The sequence below is a fragment of the Zonotrichia leucophrys genome, chromosome 3 (assembly GCF_028769735.1).
Source record: "Zonotrichia leucophrys gambelii isolate GWCS_2022_RI chromosome 3, RI_Zleu_2.0, whole genome shotgun sequence".
Taxonomy (NCBI): domain Eukaryota; kingdom Metazoa; phylum Chordata; class Aves; order Passeriformes; family Passerellidae; genus Zonotrichia; species Zonotrichia leucophrys.
Genome location: NC_088172.1, coordinates 86,420,507 through 86,436,863, shown reverse-complemented (window position 1 = coordinate 86,436,863; position 16,357 = coordinate 86,420,507). Strand labels below are relative to the sequence as shown.

General features: G+C 36.2%; 1 protein-coding gene across 1 annotated transcript in view; it reads left to right on the top strand.

Moving 5' to 3' along the window:
* The window catches only part of GPATCH2 (G-patch domain containing 2), a 119,816-nt gene extending 103,997 nt beyond the window's left edge, over positions 1 to 15,819 (top strand). Inside the window, exon 10 of the mRNA XM_064709135.1 lies at positions 11,612 to 15,819. Within this exon, the coding sequence (XP_064565205.1) occupies positions 11,612 to 11,781 (170 nt within the window). The 3' untranslated portion in view covers positions 11,782 to 15,819. The remainder of the gene's footprint in view (positions 1 to 11,611) is intronic.
* Positions 15,820 to 16,357: the final 538 nt, after the last annotated feature.

Here is a 16,357-nt window from a genome sequence, read left to right as displayed (position 1 = left end):
ATATCCCTTCAAACATGACAAGGGAAGAGACCTGAGGCATCTTGTTTTCTGCATATGAATGCTCTAAATACCCTGCACAATAAAGTTAGGATGTGAATTCTTGGGTAAACAATCGAAAATATGGTGATAAAGCTGTGAAACACAGGTTTAAAATTAGTGCTGTAGATTAACAGGAAGCCCTTGCAAGCACATTTCTGAAAGATTTTTACAGATGCGAGGTCACAACCATTGGATGCATTTTGCTGATGTCACAGCTGTGAAATTACTTTTTCAATACTTAGCAGTGATTTATAGGACTCTCATCAGTTTGTTGTATTAATTATATATGTGCATACTAGAAAGAGTAGATTGTATGTGAGCCTTTATATATATTTCTAACATAGAAATCTGGACTGCATGTCCTAGTCAAACATAAACTACAGCAGCAATATTTGCAATACATAGAATTTTCAAATATATTTCAAGTAGATGTCTTTAGAGATGCCTAATACTTGTGTTCTGACTGAATTCCCCCCCCCAAAACTTCTTTGTTTCAAACCTCAGTGGCAGAAACAGACCAGGAATAATATTAACAATGTTATAAAAGTACCTTAGTGGCAGCAGTATGAAAAAAAGTGAATCTATGGGTCAGCTTCTAAAACTCTGAACATATGTGAACCAAGAAAGAAAAATACTTAATGGCTGAAGAGAGAATAATGTAATTATTTCTACAAGGTGATTTTCACTTCACAACTTTCAAGTACTAGAGGATGTCATTTTGTACTGAGAGGTTATACAGTATCGTGAAATTAATTTTATTATTCACTTTACTTAGGGCTTTCAGTATTCAGAATTTTATTTTACAAGCTGGGTCCTCTGCGTAACTTTACAAAGCCAATATTTTGATACTAAGGCAAATATGTGGTCATTCAATGTTATGTGTCCATGAACTCACAGTTTTAGAAATGGTTTTGCCCCAAAGTTTGCCTTTATATGAAGAGCAACAGAGAATAATGTTGGATAAAGGTATCATATAAGATAATTTTTAACTGATGTGCCTTCTTTTCTTTTCAAGTTCAAGGTAATCTTTTCAATTTTCTTGTGATCAGGAGGATTGAGAATTTTTGTTGTGGTCTTAGAAAAGTTGTTGTTTTTCTGCACTTCATCCTTGTAAGTTTTTAAGCAAATAGAACCTTTGGTAAATATTGAATAGGCTTGTAACTGTATAGCATGCTACAGATTATGATAGTTTTCTCAAAGGCTAACCTTTCTACAGCTAAATTATTGTTTGTCTGTCGCACGCCTTGCTTTTTGTCTGTGTTCCATAAGATTTTATGAAAGAAACACGGTTTTCTTTTAGAATGAATGTACATTTGGAAATTGGGATTAAAATAAGAGATTGCTTATTTGATTATTCTTCTTTCAGTGGTTTTAGTTAGCTAAGATATGGGAAGAGAAGGGTTTGATTTTATGTGGAAGAATTTGTGAGCTTCTTTCTTGAAAGAAAAAAATAAGCAGTTGTTTAGATGAGCAGAAGTTAGAAATGAAAAAAACATTCTCCTCAAAATTGTTTGTATTTGATACCATAGTGAAACCTGAAAGGCTGTCTGTAAATGACTCCTTTACTGCAAGTGTTTTCTAACATGGACTGCAAATTGGCAAAGTTTGGTCTGAGTCAATGTGTTGGTGTTGGTAAGAGTGTTTCCTAAATTCCCATTTGCATTTGGAAAAAACTACTTTGGTAAATTAACTCTTGTGAAAATCTGCACAGTGCTGAAAATGGTAATTTGTGCCTTTAGGTCCAGCAGTACTGATGAGAACGATCCTAACGAGGTGTTGGAACGCGTTCCCTGGGTTTGAGTCTCACAAGGGTAGCACCTGCTACTTTCAGACACCTTACAAAGCCACAGACTTCTGTAGCAAGCAGTGTGATTGGTTAAACATTTATTAATTGTGACAAGAACACCCAATTTATTTCAGTACTCCAGCTTATTTACTGCTCTTTCACCTTTGTATTTTGTATTGAAAAAGTAAAATGAATATTGATAGAGTTAGATATTGATTTCTAAATTTATAGCCCGTTCTCAGCCTGCAGTCAAAGTCACATACCAATAGGTTTGTGTATATTAGTAACAAAGGATGTAGCTTTACTTGTACAGCATTGAAGCAAGAAAGTTTGAGCAGCACAGTGCATTTTATTGTTTCAAAAATGTCATTTGTAAAGGTGAAGAAAAGATGTGTTGAATAGCAGTGAAGAAAATGGGAGATAATATAGGCATGGATGGGTGGGAACTGACAGTACTGATACAGGAGTATCATATTCTGTCTTTTTTCCTAGAATGAATTTTCTATTTTGTGGATGTTTCATATATCCCATATGTGTATTGTTGAACCTAGATAGTTAATTAATCAACCAAAAAACTGATACTAGTAAAAATTGATAACTTCCCACAACTGAAGTATGAGGTATTGTACCTTTTAAATACTCTTTTGGATGACTTCTTCCATGAAACCAATATTATTCCAGTGATTCTGTTCTCATGTGAGAACAGGTCATTTTCAATGACCTTCTCTCCCCTCTGACTACCTGAGTGGTAGAGCTATTTCATGTGACACCCTGACATATTTCACTGCAGCAATACAGTGCTCTCAAGTTTGTAAAAGGACCTCTAAGACAAACAAATTCATTGCCATGGAATTAGCCCTTCTAATACTGGGTCCAGTTTAATGAAAGTGATAATAAAATAGCAACAACAACAAAAATTTTGCTAGAGAAAGAACATTCTTTGCAAGGTAGTGTTACTACTTGAAACACATGCACTGGGAATATTTGCAGCAATTTCAGTCTTAGATTATCTAGTTTAAGTCTCATATCAAACCAATAGGTGCTACATAATTTTAGATACCATACACTGAATATGCATTTATCCCAGTTTCTTTCCAATTGGCTCTTCTGTACAAGATTTTTGATTTTTATCATCTCCTGTTAAATCTCTGAGATATTTTAGATTTTTTTTTTTAAATAACAAACCTCTAAGTCTTAAGTGTTGGGGAAAAAAATCCCAAATTCTGCTTCACATCTGATATTTGTATGCCTTGTAAATAGTAATTTATTTCTATTTCAAAACAATCTTTTTTCTCTGGTATTGCATAGTGTGGTTTACAGTTTGAAGCAGTGTTAAAAACCTGCAAAAACCAATTATAAGAACAGAAAACTATTTTTTATTTAAAATGTAGAAAATGTTTATATAAAATAGATAAATTACTATGCATGTAATGGGCACTTTAATGCTTACCTTTTTACAAAAACAAATTTCAGATGTCATATTCTTTATCTAGTTGGCATGTTGCATGCACATGCCACACTTCAGGCTGGTCCTGATTGAAATGACCAAGTTAAAAGTCTCATTTTAAAGAATGTGTTTTAATGAAAAATATGACAGTTTCTTAATTACAGCAGAAATAGTGAGCACTGCTATAATGCCATCATGACTCACTTTAACAAGGTAATCTAAAAGGGTACATGTTTTCATTCCTTTTTAAAAATTGCCAATGGAACAGCTAAGCAAACTATTTTGCTGATGCTTAATATGTCAGTGATTAAAAATCAGACCTGAATATCTGCAGAACCAAAACGATGATTTGAAAAAGATTGTGATTACAGTGTGATAACAGAAGTGGCTGAGGCTGAGTTTGTGCTGAAGGTCAACTTAGTGCAATAGTTTCAGGGAAAAGGTAAACTTTGGGGTACTTGGATGAACTGACCATAAATTTCCAAAACTCTAGACAATAAGCCTATTTTCTTTTAACTTGATTCACTGCTTTTCTGTCTTCCAAATGTACAACTCTATAGGCAGAAATCCCTTGTCACAGGGCAATTCACAGCATTGGCATGTTGGGAATCCATTCCCTTATTTCATTGCACCATTTCTTACCCTCAGTCTGCCAAAGTCCTTCCTGGCATGCACTTCATGCCTGCTTGGTTGTGCAGCCCATGGACTCTCATTTTTCTTTGGTTGGTATGTAACTTGGCAGCAAGTTAAATTTTAGGGACTTCTTTCTGTTTTTTGGTTCTTCTACCATATTGTCTCGCCAAACTAGAAGTTAAAAGATTGCAGAGTGCCACCCAGTATTGGAAGCTGCAGTCCCTTCAGGGCAAAAGGCTTCCTGTGTTGAGCTTGAGGTGACTGGTTCAGGCAAGGCATCTTACATACAAGCACCAGAGTTCAGAAAGTTCAGTAACAAACTTCAGAAGACTGCAATTCAACCAGGACAAGCTTTCACTGCAAAATTGCTGATGGGTTTCTTGTGATTTAGAGAGAAGACAATATTCTACAGGCTGTACACACAGCCACTATAAAGTCAAGAAGAAACATTCAGATTGATAGAACATGACTCTGCCTGTCTTTCTACGGGCTCTTATCTTGTGAAATGTGGAAGCTTCAAGAATGATTCCCTGAATAACTCTGGGAATCTTTCATAAGGTAGCTGTTTCTGGTTATGGAAACCATTCAAATTGCCTCTATTGGGAGCTGAACTTTCTGGTTCTTATGGGTCCCTTCCACCTTGAGATGTTCTGTGATTCCGTGGATTTTTTGGCTTCACTTTCAAGAACCATAAACCAGCTTACTGGAGAATATAACCAAAGAGAGTACCCTTAATATAGTGGAAATATGGGGGGAAAAAGGCTAAACCAGGCATTATTTTCAAGTTTCATTAAACAGTTGTACACTTGAGGACTGGCTTTGAGTGAAACAGAGATGTCAGTAGGGAGACTCATCCTCAAGGGCAGTTATGTGCTCTGCAAGTTCTGCACATTCTCTGCCAGATATCATATTAAAGTGGTTCCCCACAGAGAGGAGCCACCTCCTTTTTATGTGCAGTTTGTTAGAACCATCACCTTCCTCAAATGGGCAAATGGATGTCCTGTAGTTTTCCTAGAACTCAACCAATAAAAGAAGTACCTGATATTTCTGTCAGTCAGTTTTAGGTAATTGCAAAGGATTTTTGTTAAAACATGGACAGTTTTGCAGTTAAAACATGTAGTTTTCTCTCAGTCAGCATTATTTCTTATCCCAGCTCTCCACAACAACCTCTCAGTTGTTGGTGACTAGTTTTTCCTTCTCCTGAGGGAATAGGGAGCACTGCTGCAAACAGTCCCTGGTATTATGCAAAAACCACTTTTCTTAAAGGTTTTTCAGCATATGATTCACTTTCTGAATAAGGAAGGAGGTCTTTGCATAAATCTGATAGATTTATGCAGAAAGTTTTGACACTTCAGAGGAGCTTACCATGCGAGGAAATAAAATTCATTGATCAGGTTTCCAGTGCAGGCAAGATTTTTGTCTTTTTGTAAAAGCCTTGCAATTGGTGGAAAAGTTCCTAATAAAAATCTGTTTTACATACTCTGGGTTTCACAAAGAAAATTTTTGCTTTGGATTTCCACTGGGTTTCATTGTATGGCTGCGAGTCTTTCTGTAAAAGTGAGGGAATGCTTATCAGATGGGATTCATTTTGCTGAATTTTGGGGGAGTTAAACAGAACTTTGCCATGTCCCCCAGTGAGAGTGCTTCTTCCAAAGGGCCATCCAGTGACAGGGTTTCTGTCATCAAAGACAAGGCATGAAACAAAGACCTTTGGACTGAAGTGAAAAGATAGTCTTGGAAATTCAAGAGATTCCCCTTACAGAGGGATAAATGGCCATCTAAAAATACCAACTCTTCCAACCAATTTTATAGCAGCAAAGACTGAATGGGCATGAAGTTTTACTCCACATACAGTGTAACCCAGTAAAGAATGGAAGGAGAAGAGCACCTGCAAATCCAATTCCTAGTGATCTGTGTTTCTGGATTACCAGTTGTACCTAAAATTCAGTGTCACAGTCTTCATTGGTGTGTGAATTTATGTTTATATATTCATGAGAGTTGAAAATAGATTGAAATCTAGAGTCTATGCTTCAAGATAGGGTGTGTTTACTCAGGCCCTTGAGATGGAGTAGTAGGAATGAACTATGGCAGTGCAGACATCACCAAAACTCTGCTGTGGATACAGGATAAATACAGAGGCATCCAGCACCTGCTGAAGTCATAGGTATGTCCTCTCTGCTGTTCTTATCTCTCTGTTAGAATAAAATTCAATGCAAGCAGACTTACCTGAACATAATAATTCTAAAGTTATTCTTTAGATAGTCTTAGATAGCTCAGTGTGAGGGATGTGTTAGTCTGGTGAAATAAAACAGTCTCAAATATTAAACTAAACAATTTTCATAGCATTCTCATAGTTGAGTTGTTTTAGTTTTGGTTTGGTGTTTTGTGGGTTTTTTAGTAGATACACAGCCATATGTACTGAATTTTGAAAATCACTGCAGGTACTGAGTTTTAAAATCACCATGCAGCTGGTGGCTGTGCTTCTGAAGCTGTGTTTGTGCAATTACCCAAAACAATTTTAAGAACATAAACATCTAGGCAGTCTGATTCCCATTTTGCTAGTTAGAGAGAGCTGGCATAAAAAGACAGACTACAGCAATGTATTTTTCTGATTGGTTTCCTTGCGTATCAGGATCAGTCCCTACTGCTCTGAGCTCATCTGTCTGGTGAGGAGTCAGAAAAGAAAAAGAATAGATGAAATATTAAATGCTTTCAGAAAATGAGGGGAAAGTGCACCAGCTTTTAAAGAGAATCAGCATGTATCATTTCTGCTTCCATTGGCTGTTTATCCAACATCAATACAACACTTTAGGAGCCAAATTACTAAACAAGCTGCCAATTAGGCTTGCAGTCAGCTGGATAGATTAGTGGCTAAGAGAGGCAGATACAAGATTTTCATCTCTTGAGCCAATTACGCAAGTGAATTACCATCCACAATGCTCCTTGGAAGATTTGAGGTAGAAAGACTGACTCTGCTGTGATAGACATAAGTGAGATCCAGGGTAGGGGGTAAGGGTTAGCAGGCCATGTATTGCAAAAATTACCCAAGCAAAAAGAGATCCTTCTAGGAAAGGATTTAAAGGATTTAAGGCTGCTGGGAGCGATAGAAGAGGAAATAATAGTTGTGGTATGCTCTGCGAAGGCATTGCTGTTCTGCTCACAAGTCTTAATCATACAAAAGAAAGATGAAAGGGTAAGACTATATTTATGTACAGTGCCATTTTCTCAGAACTGTTTAAAACCCCGTTTTCTTAACATCAGAAATAGTGTGGTGGCCAGAGATGAAATTACTTCACAATGCTTTCATTTGTTTCTTACAGCTTGGGGGGGTTGAGAGGGAAAAAAAAAGGCAACACAACAAAAAACCCTTACATTTTCTTAAATAAGGTTATCTGAGAGCTTGATCCTAGCTGTATTCTGGTTTTATTCAGCCCAATATAAGCCAAACATGCTTGATGCTAGTCTTATCCAGCAATTGGACCATACAAATAAATATTGTGACAATAGTAGTTTATGAGATCATAGCTCCTTTATTATTCTGTAATAAACGATAACTTCAATGTTGAGCTTTGAATTTGTAGAAGCATTTTGCAAATAAAATGGGTCTGTCAGATCAAAACTGTTCATAGGCTCATTTGTTTCCTGCTGACAATGTTGTACACTGGTGTAACATTGTTTCTTAAATATGAAGCAAATTTAAAAGCTGAACTTTTGCAAGCTGCTGTATCCAAAAATGATTAAACAGATGTGAAGCCTGCAGCAGCATTAGACCTCTGATCTGATTTTAGCTTACAGATGGAATTAAATTAATTCATGGCAATCACTGTAAAATCAAGGGTATGGCACTGAATGCTAGTGTACTGTTTAACCAGGACATACCTGTCTCAACAGCTGTTAAGAAAAAATTACATACCTTTATTTTTCACTGAAACCTGCCTTTAATGCCATCATAAGTATCATACCAAAATTAAACAAATGTGATGAGTTTTTTGCTTTCCACTTCCCAGTTTTGTCACTTAGTACTCACTGACTCTATATTCCATGTATGTAAGGTCATATGCATAAAAAATGTAGACCTTGAAGTGTGTCTCTTCATATACACAAAGATTTGAGAATTGTCCATTTTTCTTTCAGCTGGCAGTATTGCAGAGAGAAGGAACATAAGCTGAGGGTATTTTACAGAGCTGTCTTTTCAAACAAGTTAATATACCTTAATGTTTTCTCCTCTCTCATGTAATGGCAGCCACTTCTACATGCAGACTACTCATCTGGTAGATCAGGAATCAATTGTTAGGGTTGCTAAAAACATTTTCTGTCTGTAGAAAAAAAAAGGTGTACTGCACAGGAGATAGATTCCTACAAATTATTAGTGCAGAGACATCCTTGTAACTTCTGGAAACCTCATACAGCATTAAAATTGGAAAAATGTATCCCCACTTTTTTTTTTTTTAATTGGATTCTGCATAGTTATTTTTTGTGGGACAGCACAATGGGTTGGTTTTGCTCTTGCTCCTGGGTGGGTCAAGACTGAACACGTCCCAGAGGTAGCACAGCCCTTTTCAAGGCCGTGTGCTTGGACCATTCTCTCTAACAGGCCCTACTGGCTAGTCCAAGAAGTGCCATAGGCATGAATTAAAAACTGAACTTGAAGATGAATATTGCAAGGACAATTACTGCTTTTAATTAGAAAATAAAAGCCCAAAGCACAGGAATGGGGGTCAGGGGAATAGCACACAGTGTAGCATGATTTTTAAGAGCTCTCTCCCATCATGCAGTCTATCAGCAATGCAAATGTTGAGATTTTTTCCAACCTGCTGATTGCACATGAAATGGAGGAAGAGGGCAATACCACTATCCACATTCTTTGGATTCAAGTAAAATATATTGCATTACACATAAATTTTTCAAGTGATGGGTGAGAATTGCAGGAATGTTAAAGGCAGACATAGATAGTATTCATATAAAAACTATACTGCAATGGAATGGCTAGGGTATATTAAGTATTTTTCACTATTCAAATAAAAGCAATCTGAATTCACCTCATTTATGAGAAGGAGTAATTAGTCAATTAGTAATATAGGCAAGGTGGGTGGGGTTTTGGTTTTGCTTTATTCTTGCTGTAGTACAAAGCCTTCAAACACATTATCCTTTGGACAGTGTATGTTGTTTGATTGTTTGCCAAAAGTGGGTTGTGAAACCAAGTTTATGGTGGCTTCTCTTTTCTTTCCTTTTCTTTTTTCTCCTTTTTTTTTTTAATCTGATGATATACAAGAGTAAAACAAGTCTCTTAGGGAGAGCTTATGTTTTAATAGGAGATATAAAAGTATGTACAGTGGAGGGAAAAATAGGTATCATATACACATTCTAGCAGTACTTATATGTCTTTAAAAACAAATAATTCCAATTATCCTGTCAGGGAAAAACAACACTGAATTGCTTCAAAAGGTATCAAAATAGAAGCACCAGTTTACTAAATAACATGTCAAGGTACAGAGTGTTCTTTCCTATATCTTCTTTGTGAGATTTCTCTGGCTGTCTCAGGAATTGAAATGCATATAGAAAGGTACATCTGTTACAGGAAGAGCTCTGTGGGTTTTTCCCCTGAATAGACTAAAACAAAAAAGCTGTTTATGTGTCTCAGGCTATGCCTTGCATACTGTTCCAGCAGCATTGCTGCCTCTGCCTAGGCAGCATTATGAATGGTTTCATGTTTCCAGTTTTTAGGTGTCATAAAATACACTCTTGTGCTTGCTCTTTCCTGCTTGGCAGGTCTGTTGGATCTCTCTTCTCCTTGAAGTTTTCCCCTTAATTGTTCCACAAACATTTACTGGAATCATACTTCATTTTTTGCCATCGCTTTTTACAAAAAGTGGACCAAAACACAGTTCCAGGGTTTTACCTATGAGGTTTGCCAGAATTTTTGTTGAACAGTACCCTTTCTTCTTTCCTTTTTTATTTTTTTTTTTTTTTTTTTTTAGCTAGAAAGTATAACTGGGAAGGTTACAAAGCCCATGTTGTGTATGCCAGGCAGTGCCAGGGACTCATTTGTATGAAAATTGCCTCTGCCTGTGGGGGCCTGAAAAGAAAGGAAGTCTTGGACATTGAATTTTGTGCTGGTCAGTTCAAGAAGAACCCTCTCAGGGACTGGAGGCTGCTGACTTAAAAGCCTTTATTTTAAGCCTAGCATTAAGCATAGCTTCAAACCAGTATTAAAGGATGCCTTCCCTCAATGCAATCCTTTTTTTCTTTGACTCAGGAACTGAGATACTAGAAAGCAGTCTGCCTATTATGTAGCCAGTGTTTTACTGAATATGAACAGATCTATAGTGGATAATGTTGGAGTACTATAAATTCATCATCCAGTCATCATGAGGTTTTTAATGTGCACTTCTCATTTTGAATTTCTCTCTGTATGTGCAGTTTCCACTGTGAGACCTTGCTTTTTTGTGTGTGTGGGATAAATTAGGCTTTTTAGAAGCTCAGGTTCAACTTTTATGTGTTCTTGTTTAGTAAGTTAATATAATGATAAGCCAGCTACTTGTCAATATTATAGTCTCCAAGAACTCAAAATCACAGGCTACTACTACAGTATTTTTTGTAAAGTAGCAGGCAGAATAAATAGGTAGAAAATCAAACAGATAGTTTTGAAGCTGGGCACATTGAGGGTTTTTTTTATTTTGTTGTTGGGCAGGGTGGTGTTGAATAATGCTGAAAACAAAATCCAGCTGTCTACGTGCAACTGCTTGTGTTCAAAACCTTCAGTCCTTTTTAAATTGTTTGCGTGGTGGAAGTTGATAAATTTTAACACAGATTCCTGAAATAAATATCCCTTGTGCAAGATACTTACATTTAGAAGGCTTATCCATGCATTGTCTCTAAACTCTGGTTTGGGGAGTCTGGAAAAACTAGATTTATTATTTTGACTTCTTTTTTTTTTTTTTTTTTTAATGATGTATTCATGGGGGGAAAAAACCTTTCTTATAAAAAAAATTAATCTGTTATTGTAACAAATATATACTAACACTTGCAATGTTGGTACTCTTTTCTGTGGTATGTATGCAGCATTTCTCAAAGATCTCAGCTAAGGAGAAGAGAGTGTAAATGACACTTAGTAAAATTGAAAACACCAAAAGTAACCTTGGACATATCAAAATTCACAATGTTCAATAAAAGAGAAACAGTAAAGGTATAGCTGAATTACAGAGTGGTTGACCATCTGTCTGTACTGTTTCTGTAAGAGCTATAATTGTTTAATCAGAACGTTTTTATTGGGTTTTCTTGAAGGAGGTCATTGATAAATATTACTAAGAACAGAGTGATGGTCATGTTACTGTGATGTGTCTCTCCTTAGTAACTGCATAGGACTAGAAATTCATGTGATCTTGGCAATATACTGGTAGACATCTGCAGGTGATTTATATTTTTGAATCTGATGTGAAATCCACCATATTGGAATATAATATGATGCTATTTGTCATTTGTAAAAACAGAATGAATCCTCAAAAGCATTAAAAATAAAAGCATTAGACTGTATTATTTAGAATCATATGCAGTCAAGAGGTCAACATGTGCAAAGGCAGCCTGCTCTAGAAACCTGTTAGATGAATTAGGAGAATAAGAAGGTTTAAAGCTTTAAGGGAGATTATCCTGCTCTTCTCCACATGGCAGGCAGTGCTGATTAATGCTGTGTATTTCTTTAATCTCAGGGTTTGTAGGTGAAAACACCCAACCAATCCCAGAAAACAACATTGGAAACAGAATGCTTCAGAGTATGGGCTGGACCCCAGGCACAGGTCTCGGACCAGACGGCAAAGGGATAGCAGAGCCCATACGAGCCATGCAGAGACCCAAAGGACTTGGACTTGGATTTAGCTGACAGAGATAAAAATAAAGCTCAAAATTAATTTAAAAAGAAAAAAAAGAAAGAAAAAGGAAAAAGTGGCAAACATATTATTTGTTGTGATCGGCAAATCCAGTTTTTCTTCTCTCAAAGATGGCTGAAGTCAACGAGCTTCACACAACTCCCACCAGCTGCAAGGTACAGCCGCAGTGACAGAACCGGCATTCCAGTCCGACTTCACAATGGTGCTAAAATGTACAAAAACTTCTACTTTTTTATTTTCTGTGGTCTTAAGGTTTGTATTAAGCATAAAATGCAGTGTACTCACTTTTTTTGGTAAAAGCTTCTGGCACAGCAGGTTTTAGTATATAAGGAAATTTTGTTTTGTAGGTATAATTTCATCTCAAGATTTGTTGAGGAAAATGGAACTTTTTACAGCTATTGTGGCTTCCCCCTTTGCAGGCAAAATTTCCAAGCCTGGTATTTATAGTGTTTAACAATATTTGAGTATAAGTTGTCATTATGGCCATAATACATACATGTTTCCCAGTGGAGGGTGATATGGTATGCAGTTTTGTCTAAGAGCATGAAAAACAGCTTTGTTGTCATAGGAATCTCATCCCAACACCATTTTCTGGCAATGTATTACTGTCTTCCACATTCAAGCTGAAAAGTAATGCTTTTATACTTGTTTTTATGTTTACAAAATTATCTTTCCTCAGCAAATACTTTACAGAGTTAAAGTTTACTCCAACTTTGGCTTTCCCTTCATATTAATAATCCTCAGTGTTGCCACATTTAAGAATAGTTTGAGCTTTGAAACAAGAAATTGTATTTCAGGGATGACTGTGTTTCAGTGTTTTTCTGGGGTTTGGCACATTTTAAACAATGCAGTATTCAACATGGTGTTAACATTTGGTTTGTGACCGAGCTGTTGCCAATGAGCCACAACCTTTAAGGATCATGAACAGAAAAAGGGCAAGGAGAAGCAGGATTAGGATGGAGGAAAGGAAGGCAAAAGATACTTTGATGGCATCTCACAAATCTAAGCTAGCAATTTAAAATCAAGAGGGATCATTAAGTGTTTTAATCAGTATCCTAATGTATCTAATGTCAGCAGAAGCAATTTCATTAAGCACCAACCAATCAAGCTCCTAGGGTACTTATTAGTCTGCAGGATAAAACAAATTCCACTTTAAAATTAAATGATAGGGCTGAAGGAAACTGTTTTTCAGATGGACTAAGGAGAAAATCGTGCCCCTCTCACCACCCATGCCTCTAGTAGCTGGCAACATTTACCCTCATTGCAGAGGGAACAGGATTTGATTCTGCAGTCTTTTTTTTTCTTCAAGAGGAGGATCTCCCTTCCTCAGCTCCCAGGCTGCAGAGAAAAATACTTAGTCCCAGATGCTTGCAAAGATATTTCTTTAGTATAAAAAGAGCACAGTTTTGGTCATGCAACTGTGAAATATAGTGATTAATTTTAAGACATGTTTTTATTACTTTCCTTTTTCTCTCAGCTTCATCCATTTTTCCAGGAAAATAGTAGCAGGAAGAGGAAAACCAGCAGCATTATAGCATTAAATTTGCTTGAAAGCAATGTTCATATTTTCCAATGCAATTACTGTCAGTTTGGGGATGTTGTTTCAGCATACCACCATAGTGTAGAGATTACAGATTAGTAGCTGATGTTGTTTTTATGATAGTTGAATGCACATGTTCTTTGAGTTTCAGGAAGACCATTTATTGCTGTTTAAATACTTTGTATGATTGTGTGGTTTTACTTGTTAAAATTATAAGAAATTTTAAACAGAATTGGGATTTATACAGCAAAAGATATGTTTTATTGTAAGGTTTAGGGGCATAGCATAATGTGAGTTTGCCACTTCAAATATCTCTTGCACAACTGAACTTGGTTAAATACATTCCATATCCAAAGAATTTCAAGGCCACATAGTTACAGAGGGCCAAGAGCCTGGAATTCTGCAGCTGGCAGAGGTGCCCACTTGTGTGTTATTCCAAATAATGCATTTCTGTGGCCTGCACCTGTTCGGACAGTGCCATGTGCTCCTGAGAGCAAGTGAACTCTGACAACCTCTTTGTTTTGTACACTGCAATCAGAAATCCCTTAAAATCATTTTCAACGTGTGAATTGCAAAGTGAATCTTTTAAGATCTGTTTGTTGTAGCTCTATCTGTAAAACTGTAAAAGAATACTCAGTCTGTTAAAATTCCACTGTTTTGCTTTAGTTCCAACACCTCCATGTCTTGGACTGGAAGTATGGCACCTATAACACTTCTTTGAAGTATTTCTGTGCAATTTATCATAGTAGTAGTTTCTCAAGAAATAAGTGTAGAGCCCCAGAAGTTCTTGAAACTGTTTCCTGTTTTTAAAAGGTAAGAGGGAAATAATGCATGCATATTGAGGAAAAATATCTTTAGCTGATTCAACTCTTTTTTCATGCATTCCTACAGATGCAGTGAAGCAGCCAGCCTAGTAGACTGTCATAATGGACGAACTATGTAATCAGATTGAAAACCTTAAATTTTTTTGTTCTAAATCAGCCTTTTAGTGAGAATCTATTAGACGTTAAGGTTAGTTAAACTGGTTTTGATATAGAGATAGATGCACTTTGTTTTCCCCAGGTATTATCAATACATGCCTCAGCTGACAGTACACTTTATCTGTTAGAAGCTGTAGAACAAAATGGTTTATTAAAATATTTTAATGTAGTGTTTTGAGATATTTTTTGTGCAGTAGAATTCCCATTCTGGCTCACACTGTGGTTTCATTTTCATTTTTCCACATCTCACAGGAGTGGTTTTAAAGATACTCCAGCAGTGTGATTTCATACAGTTAAAACTAGTGTTAAGAAACAAAACAAAAATTAATTGCAGATTTTATTTTAAAGCCATTGCAATGTTATTTGGCTTTGAAACAGGTCAAAATACTTGGATTTACTGTTTGTTTTCTTCAGATCTTTCCTATGTCTAACCTGCAATCATACTGTGATACCTGCTATAAAGCTGGAACACATTATTTTAAACTACGTATACAAGTTTTTTCAGATAATAATTCTTTATGCCTGTGACACTGAAGTTTTTTTCCTACATAAATAAATACGGGATAACCTTGTATCTAAAAGTTGTCATCCATCACTTGCCAGATTCTTTCCATTTAAATATTTGAATCAGTAGCTCAGCTGTTACCATGATATTCTTCCTCTGAAGAATGTGTAGTGAAGAGATGTTGCCTATTATCAGCACTGTGTTTTGCTACATGTTCCATGGTGTCTCCAAGTTCTGTGAATTGAGCCATTAACTGTTAATAAGAGAAACCCATGAGCAGTATCTTATTTCTGAATGAATATTTGTCGAAGTCAGAGAAGCATTATCAATATGCTCGTTTAACAAGTTTGTCCCTGCATTTGTCTTTCTGCAATTAGGTCAATAATGGGTGTAGAACAGCAGTAAATACCTAAACGCTTTGTAATAGAACGCTTTGCTTTAACAGCACAAATGCAAGATGGAATAAAATAGATAGACTCAATTCTTCATGGGCTCTGTATGTTCTTTTCTTTAAACTACCCTTTTCAGTAGTGCTATTGCACAGGTGAGTACAAAGGCATGCTGTTTCTGGAAATATAATTAAAGTGGCTTAGCCCATGTACCAAGTAAATGCATACTAGGTTAAGCTATTGCACTGCCTTTTATGTACCTTTTTGCTAGTACTTCTTTCCTAGGCTATTATTATCCTGCTGAAGAGGTTACACCACAATATCAGGAAATGCCTCGTTTAAGATGTTTGCAGTACTTTTGTTATCATATTCTTCTAAGACTTGTTACAAGTCTAAGTACAAGTCCCCTTCACTCCTTAGGTATGTGTATGCTTTGATAACCATGACAGGGCCTTGTGCTTTCTCTTCCAACAGTTCTCCAGAATTGTTCCTCCAAGGAAAACTCACACAATCTTTGTTTTATTTTCCCCTCCCCTGCTCCCAGGGCACTTTCAATGAAGTCATATCAGAAATGGGAATCCCTCCCCTCTTAATCAAGAAACTTTCTAATTACACTTCCATCCCTAGCAGAGTTTTCAGGAGCAGTGGAGTAGCTGCAAAAGTGTTAGCACACATTTACTTGCAACTGATCACATTAAGTTTTTTGGGCTTCTCATGATTCTCTTCTGTCCTAGAACAAAACAGATATAGGAGCTGTTTTCACCATGTTGCTTGTATTTGAATATTCAATCATTAAGTAATAAATTATATAAACTTGATCTCCCTCACCAATGAGAACTGGTTTTTAACAGCTATGAAAAGTGGTTTAAATTAATATAAGGTATTCTGTCTATAGAAGGTTGTTATTTTGGCCTGTTGATGACATTCCTATGATGAATTTAAACATTGGGGAGTTTGACTTCTGAAAGTGTGAACGTAAGTCATTAGCCTCTGAGGTATGTATGTGTTACTGTAAATATATGAGCTTATTAAAATGTCATTCAGAATATTTCATCATAGATATGCTCATTTCAGTTGTGTCTTGTCTATAATGTTGTCTTCTTAATATTTGTCTGTTTTTCTGAAAAACTGCAGCTCTGTGTGTGTTTTTAAGTG